This window comes from Lepisosteus platostomus, chromosome 26 (assembly GCF_059453375.1).
Source record: "Lepisosteus platostomus isolate fLepPlt1 chromosome 26, fLepPlt1.hap1, whole genome shotgun sequence".
Classification (NCBI taxonomy): Eukaryota; Metazoa; Chordata; class Actinopteri; order Semionotiformes; family Lepisosteidae; genus Lepisosteus; species Lepisosteus platostomus.
Window position 1 is genome coordinate 13,046,998 of NC_142636.1, and position 8,542 is coordinate 13,055,539.

General features: G+C 38.4%; 1 protein-coding gene across 1 annotated transcript; it reads right to left on the minus strand.

The window, feature by feature from the left end:
- Nucleotides 1-232: 232 nt before the first annotated feature.
- Nucleotides 233-8,072, minus strand: LOC148640213 (urokinase plasminogen activator surface receptor-like). The gene is made up of 5 exons (XM_088620455.1): nt 7,936-8,072; nt 5,519-5,629; nt 4,708-4,854; nt 3,096-3,209; nt 233-2,051 (listed from the first exon to the last, which is right to left on the minus strand). The coding sequence occupies exons 1-5, from the start codon at nt 7,976-7,978 to the stop codon at nt 1,852-1,854; spliced, it is 615 nt and encodes a 204-aa protein (XP_088476581.1). The 5' UTR covers nt 7,979-8,072; the 3' UTR covers nt 233-1,851.
- Nucleotides 8,073-8,542: the final 470 nt, after the last annotated feature.

Consider the following 8,542-nt stretch of genomic DNA (forward strand, 5'->3'; position numbering starts at 1 on the left):
ATATTATTCAATGTACAAAATATATAAATATAGGATCATCTACAGCTCTTGGCCTGCTCCTCTAAAATGTGACTAACAGGTACAATGTTACCACTTTAGCAATAAGAATATGAGGGATACTTTGATAAATATAATTTAAACACAAACAGACTTGCTCCTTTTGGACATTTACAATAACCTCTAAGTGCATTTGTAACAATTATTTGAGAGATAAACGATAAATCAGAAAAGATAGTTTCTCAGAATGTTTATTATTGTTAAGCATATCATAACAACAGATTTCCAACTGCTATCAATTTGCGTGGTACAGAGGTTGTTATCAAAATTTGCATAAAACCTTATAGACCAGACAAAATATGACAATTATAAGGACAAAGGAGGCATCCATGACTCAAAAAACTACCAATCAGGGAAAATATTCATTTCGCATCATTCAAACATAGAAAAGATTAACCAAAATGAACAGATACATAATCAAGTGAGATTGACTGATGAAGAGAAAGTTCTTTGGTTTGGAAACCAAAATGAATATTGGCATTATTACTATAAAACGTCATCACCTATATGCATGGACTCTAAACCAAGACTTATTCAATAATAGTTCAGGAGATCTGGTGACAACTCAAGGGAAAAGAATGGAAGAAGCAGGATAAACGCATTCATCTTATCTCACCGGAAGCAGATCTTGATTTTTCAGGAAAAATTAGAAGTGGAACTTCTCACAACAAAGTACATATCCAAGCCCAATTTCCAAGAGATGAATATTTGCCAAAGGATCAGAAAACACTGTAGCAGCGCCAGTGTCCACAGAGTAGTAAATGGGGAGGGTCTTAAGGACTGACAGAAACAGATATTTGGGGGGGTGACACATGTCACCCCTCAAGTCCCTATGGTGTTGCCATTGATTGAAGACAACACTGAAAATGTCATATGTGCTTGGGCTGCTTTTCAAATGAGCAAACAGAAAATGTATGTAGATGAGTCTGGTTATCATTCCAAAGTCAAACCAGATGCTGCTACTCGACTTTATACACACATAGACCCATATATTGCCACAAAGAGCAACTACTTGAACTAGTTGCTCAATTCATAATTACCAATGAATAATTAAAATCAATTCATAATAATTAATAACCAAATGAAAAATCAAGTCAGTTATTCAACCAGTCAACCAATCAATCAATTGAGTAATTCAATTCGATCACTCACTTGTCGATCACTTAGACACTCAACTGATTGATTGAAATAATTTATTAGCATTTTTCTTTACCTTATCCAATTGCAAATTGAAAGGTACCTGTAAAATGTACATGACTCCAGGCTTGGGTTTTCCATCCCTGACTCAACAAAGGGTTAAACACAGATTTATCATTATGAATTCCTTTTCTGAAAATATAAATCAAAAAAGGTTGAGCACATGCAACTGCATTATAAACGCTGTGCCTGAATAATTCACTCTTGATTATTTGTACAGATTTATATTAGTTAACTCACAAATGATTTTGCACGCAGATCTTCTGCTATGTTTTTTTTAAGCTATTGTAGACACCTATAAAAAACAAGCATTCCTTAAGTGAACATCTTCTAATGAATCACTAGCATTTCCTATAGGGACAGAATCTGGAATTTGAGGGATGTTAATGACATTTTTTGACATTGTGAAAAGCAAATTTAAGCGTTGGTGTCTTAAAGAGACCTAGAAAACCATGTCCAGGATTAATCATGTCCAGTTAAAGTTGTTTAAAGCTCCCCGTGTAAAAAAGATGATACCATTAAAGATCAATTACACCCCATGGAGAGATTTATAAAAGCATGACAGTTTTTATTTTGGACAGTATTATTTCAGAAGTGTCAGAAGAAGAGTTTCAGGATGATGATAGACCCCAGCAGCAGGGTGGCACTCTGACAGGTAAACTTGGCATTGTTGCACAGCTTGCCTTCACAGCAGTACAGTCCCTCCCGAACTGTGTTCTTCAGAACTGATAAACTATTTCTGACACAAAGGTTCCTACTTACACATCCTTTCACGACGCTCTCACCATCATGAGCACCTGAGACAAAAACAAAACACAAAGCAAATAGCAATCAAAAGCTTTAAAAAAACCATTTGAGATCTGTCCTATTTTAATTATTGATTCCAGGAGATTGGCATCCTGAATGTGCATTCACTAGTTCCATCAAATTCTAATAACAATAAAATGAGGTGAAAAATATCTAGTAAAGGGGTAATATATATTATATTTTGCCGTTAACTCCTTTGTTTGAGGAAATGACAGCCTTGCCTTGAAGATCAGTGCTGACTGACAAGGAATGAACCAGGGAGGCAGCTATAATGGTGAAGTTGGGGTGGAGGGAAGGGATGTGGGTAGCCATGAGTATTTCTACATAGGGGAGCAGAAGCACAAGATTAGAATTTGACCTCCTCTCAAACTCCTATTAACATCATTTTATATTATTCTAATAAAGATTAATGATTTAATTAATTCTAATGAAAAAGTAACAATGCGATGCTGACAGAAATCTGCAAGCATTTGTATATTTCTAAGGTCAGTCAACTATGGAAATGCCATGCAAAGTGTTAAGTTTCACTGTGGAGTATTTTTATAAAATGGTCTGGTGTGGCTGATGTGCCTTTGAAGATTTCTTTGGTCCTCCGTGGGAAATAAAGGATTGGATTTGTTTTTCATGAAATACAACTTTGCTAACCCTTCCATGAATGCAGTATATCTATTGGTAGCTCACAACAACAAAAAGGTCTTTAATAATTATCCTAGTTATCTTGTGTAAGACAGTGCAGTGGTTGGCAATGTACCGGTCTCTCATAGTCCAATAACACACTGGTAAGTCAAATGGCTTCTGGGAAAACTGACCCTGGTGTGAGTGTATGTTTGTTTGTGCCTGTCTGCCCTATGATGGACTGGCATCCTATCCAAGGTGTACCCAGCGTCGTGCCTGTTGTTTGCCAGGATATGTTCTGGCTCCCATGCAACTCTGAATTGAAACAAGTGGTTAGAAAATGATAGATGAATTTTTGACGGATAGAAATGAAAATGTTTGGACACCAGATTCGACCTAATGCCTAAACAATTACTTACTTGTTGTTTTGAGACAGCGATCTTCATTCCCTACACAATTCATAATATGTGTACAGTTGCTCCCTTCACAAGTATAACATATATTTCCATTTGCGGTGTTGTTTGTAATCAGTGCTGTTAGAGCAAAACACAAAAATATATAAGAAATAAGGCACAAACATAGCTGTAACACTTGCAATGAATGTACTGTAAATATGGTCCAGTTACCTATCCCCAAAGCACCAGAGAATACATTAAAATGTGAAACAAACATAAATAAAGTAAGACCAGTCTCTGATCTTACCAGTAAAACTGACATCTCCCAACAAATTTCAAACATTTGTAATTCTAATCAATTACTTGTGGAGAGACAGAAAAAGGGAGAGATGAACAGACAAAGAAAGCTTCTGGTCAACAAAGGCCATAAGAAAACCTCCACTCTTGGATGGACTTTGTATTTGTAATAATAATTCCTTTTCTGGACACTCCACTCAAAACGCTTTACAGGTAATGGGGACTCCCCTCCACCACCACCAGTGTGCAGCCCCACCTGGATGATGCGACGGCAGCCATAGTGCGCCAGAACACTCACCACACATCAGCTATCAGTGGGGAGGAGAGCAGAGAAATGAAGGGGGATTATTAGGAGGCCATGATTGGGAAGGGCCAATGGGAAATTTGGCCAGGACGCCGGGGTTACACCCCTACTCTTTTCGAGAAACACCCTGGGACCACAGAGAGTCAGGACCTCGGTGTTACGTCTCATCCAAAGGACGGAGCCTGTTTACAGTATAGTGTCCCCGTCACTATACTGGGGCATTAGGACCCACATGGACCGCAGGGTGAGCTCCCCCTGCTGGCCCCACTAACACCTCTTCCAGCAGCAACCTTACTTTTTCCCAGGAGGTCTCCCATCCAGGTACTGACCAGGCTCACACCTGCTTATCTTCAGTAGGTTGCCAGTTGTGAGTTACAGGGTGATATGGCTGCTGGCCATAGTGTTCGGATGTTGCGAGGCCTGCCTATCACCAGGCTGCTGGATGCCTGAGGGCATAGGCCTCATTCCCGACTGACTTCTGAGCCTGGGACCTGGAGGACGTAGCCCTGTTATCCCTGGATGTGTCTGTTTGTGTTTTCCCCCTTTCCGGGGATTTGAACCTTGTGCCGTCTCAGGATGGATCTCATGGTTTTGGACTCATGGATTGTGCCCTGACCCTCCTACTATGTTGCACTATTAAACCCCTGTGTGTTTTCCCCCAAACTACATCTCTCTAACATAACACCCAAGACAGACCGCGGAGCCAATCTGTAACAATATACACCTGTAAAGTGCTCTGAGTGGAGTGCGGTAATGATGTAAGGAATTATTATTATTATTAGATGAATAGTTTGAGAGGTGGAAAGAAATCCTGACAATCCTAAAGACCTCGAGACTGGAGTTTCCCCATTCTCCAGTTCAAGCCATCACAGGATTTGATGCTATACTGTAGCTTCTCATTGATGGTAATGATAAAGAGCAGGATACGTGTGTCTGCGGAAGTGTTGGTTGTATCATACACACAGTGGATTGGAAGGGTCATGCATTGAGTTGCCATGATCTATAATACAACTTAACAGTGCTCAGGATTATTACCATGCTGTGTCTGGTTGTTGCAGAGATCTGTGTTGCAGCATTCTGTGTCCCCTGCTATTCTAAATTCCCCAACGTTCAAGGAAAAGGTCTGTTTGCAAACTTTTGGGTCTGCACAGCCTGAAACGAAACGGGTAGAGTTCTGACTGCCTGCAGAAAAAAAAACAGAACAACAGTTGTAATGATACAGTGCATGAAAAATCATATCATTCTTTCAAACAATGTCTTTTTTATCCAATTTCCTAATTGGTAGTTCTTTGTCCATTTCTATTCCACCCTTTTACATAAAACACTTAATGTTTTAAACATCTTTTAGGACTGGTGTTAAAGATGTCTCTCTATTCCCTGGTTTAGAGTGTTCAGCTACTCTATATAACACTCTTGAATTACTTGACACTAGGTGCCATTTTCCACCTATAATTTGGGGTTCCCCGTATGTATCCCAGTATTTCAGGCATCCAAATGAATCACTTTAAACTGTCTGTATCTGTTGAAAACAATAGGTTTAATCCGTTGGAAGCCATCATGTAAATGAATAATTCTCCTCTAAGTGTAGTTTATTTGACATGTATGTAATTTGTTTAATTGAAATGGTTTGTCGTGTGCGCCCCCTGGTGGCTGACAGGGCATGTAATTAACATGTTATTGTGAATGTGCCAACTGTCCCACAGGAGGGCACACCTCGCAGAATTTCGGAATCACTTTTTACAGTAAAGCCTGTAAAAAAAATGTCTCCTCGATTAAACGATACAGGGATCTTAGTACGGACGTTCAACAGGCGGCAGATTCTAGTCTCGGCCATGTGATCTCTTACCCAGAAAAGTATCAATTTCGAAGGCGGTTTCTAAGCAAGTTTCTGAAGATAAGCATGTTTGAGTGGTTAAGCACGTATTCAGCAAACACTGGTAGCACTTCAGAGAAGCGGCTGCAGAACAAACAGAGGAAAAATATCAGTCCTACCTTAGTCCAATCATATTTACAACCACACGTTTTCACTCATGTCTGACAGTATTACCTGGCTTGGTAATAGTAGTAATAATAGCAGTTATAATAATGAAAAGTAAAGAAAACAACATTCTTATATGTTATTATTGTCATGCATACTGGATCGACTGCCCTGCCCATGTACCCTAAGATACTGTAACGTGTGCAATAATCACACAGACGAGTGGAAATAGAAGTGCTCTCTTATTAATCGGAATGGCATATTCTTAAATAGACTACACTACCCAGCTAGCAAGATGTATTAAGTAATACAGGTAAAGCCCTTCAAAGATGCTTTAGCATTCAAAACAAGTTTTAGTGAATTACAAGCTAAATCTATCATTTATTTCCTTCAATTCAACCATTCGTGCTTCGCACGTTTCCACAGGTTTACAGCGATTCCAACGCTGTCTGCAATTCCAGTATTGGAGTAAAGGGTTGTTGTCTATAAAAGCGTCTAAAACTGTTTTTGGGAAACCCGGGTGTCTTATTTTACTCTGTCATTATATGTATGTTTCTCCTTGTTGCTCATCATTAGGTAAATCAGTTATTGATCTGCCATCGCTCTATACTAAGGGGATGGTGTATTGGTTTAATTTAATTGACATGTAGAGTATTTGGGATAACACCTTCCTAATTTCAAGATGTCGTTACCTTCACTGTCCTATAATTGAGCACAATTTAATCCTGTTATCCTATTACTTAATTTAACTTCGTAATTGTACGTGCTGTAGTTTCTACCAATCAGCTTTGGATGCCTGACACAGTAACTGGACTTGATGTATTATGCCATTATTATTTGTTACCTTGAATTTTTCAGTGTAGTAAATGTGAACCTTTAGAGTTTAAAGTTCATATTTGAAAAAGAGCATTTTTCACAACCCACATATCTACATGTAGTTAAATGAAGGGTTATTACTCTCAGAAGTGCGGTTTGACTGCTATGAGGGCGACGTCACCGCTTGTTCAATTAAACCTATTTCCAACCTTAAAACCAGGCAGACAAAGAATTCCGTTGTTCACATGAGAGTTTTTATCACAGCTTTTGGGCTGGACAAAGATTAAAAAAAAAGATTGGCGAGGTTTGCTCAGAAAAGGTCACGCAACAAGAGTTAATTTGCTCTGCTTTTCAAACGTGGATTAACGAATGCACGAGTGTAGAACACCCTATACAGTCTTTAAACCGCCCAAAGAGATCCATTAGCTATTGACAGCTCGTTCAAAACGAAAAAATCCTTTGGATACGGTGGATATTTTTCACACACACACACATATATATGAATTGGTCTTATTTTTTCATTCTTAATTTTGGTCGTTATTCATTTATCAGAAAGATACACTACACTCCAGGTAACACACACAAAAAAAGTGGTAGGGCACTGGGGTAACTTAATTACAATTAAAACATTGTAAATGAGTCTATGTAAAAGATTAATTCATCTTTAACTCGCAACACATACAGGTATACGGCAAATATAACTACCACGGATTAGTTGATTTACTGTACCTTACGGTAAATCAGAAAGACAGGTCTTCTAAAGATGGTGCTCATTACAAAATGGCAAGACTGTAATTCATAAAATATTAAAAGCAAAGCTGAGAGTAAATCGAAGAGCAGTCGCTGCCTTCCGGAGCAAGTCATCCTTAGGAAAATATGCGTGTGTGTATACTTTCAATTTTAATTCTTCATGAATTATTATTTCAAATATAGATTCGTGACGATGATGGATGATGATGACGACCAAATACAACTAAATCTGTGACTTGGGACAGGCAATATCCAAGATAACGTTGCGAGTACACGCTCCAGTCCTGTGCAGACCTTTTAAAATCAAACCATCTGCGTTTTGTTTCCCTTTGTGAAATGCAAACAAAATATACTGTATATATAAATATTCTTTCCCTATATATATATCATATATATATATAGAAAGCTACCATACAGAAGCTGTACCAATAAAAAATAAAATACGACGAAGGGTAAAAGGTTATTCACTGGCATGAAACGAGACGTGAGTTTGCTAAATGGAATTTCCAATTCCATTCGTGAGACTTCGGATGCTTTCCGTTTCAGCAGGACCTGTAGTTACAGCTGTCGGTTATTGTAAGCCCTCGCCAGCATGTATGAAGAGGTATATAAATCATCCTTTTTCACCCCCAACGGTTATGCGTTTGCATGGAATACACTTTTAAAAACCAGATATGATAAAAAAAAATGGAAGAATAGCCAATACAGACGTGTCCTACCTATGGGAAACAGCGCGCAGGTGAGAGCAAGGGTAGCGAGCATTTTCGTCTTCAACAGGTACAGTGTAGTGAACGTCTCCTGCGTGAGTCTCTCTATTTATACCACAGTGCAAGCTGGTGTAGTGAGAAGGTGTAGGATTTATATGCTAAAGGACACACTACATAATTGAATAAATAACACTTAGAGAATACAATAATAAAATACTTTCCAATTAATATTTCTTTTGGTATTTGGCTTTTGTCTGGATATACAGGCATTAAGATTTCCAACTGTATGCTGCATTCTGCTTAATGCTTAATTCATCGTGGATACAGAAAGATGAGAGAAAAATAAGGAGGTGGCACAAGGGGCATGATTTCACAGTGTTTCTTACGTGAGAGTCACGTAAGCCATTTCAGGTTTGTGGACACATTATGAGAAGAGGGTAGAGAAAATCCTGCAAAGACAGCCTAGGTCGATGGACAAAGAAAAGAGGGAGACACAAATGACAAGTGAGACAAGAGAGGAAGTGGATGGTTTCTTTTATCTTTTTATGCATTAAATTATACTTAGTGACTTATTAACTTGCCTTGATACACTGCTTCTAATTAATGTGAAACAAGTATT

Coding starts and splice junctions, on each gene's coding strand:
- LOC148640213 (XM_088620455.1), bottom strand. CDS start 7,978: ATGCTCGCTACCCTTGCTCTCACCTGCGCGCTGTTTCCCATAG. Junction 5,630..7,935: donor CTGCGCGCTGTTTCCCATAG/GTAGGACACGTC, acceptor TTTGTTCTGCAG/CCGCTTCTCTGAAGTGCTAC. Junction 2,052..3,095: donor TCGCTGTCTCAAAACAACAA/GTAAGTAATTGT, acceptor TTTTTGTCTCAG/GTGCTCATGATGGTGAGAGC.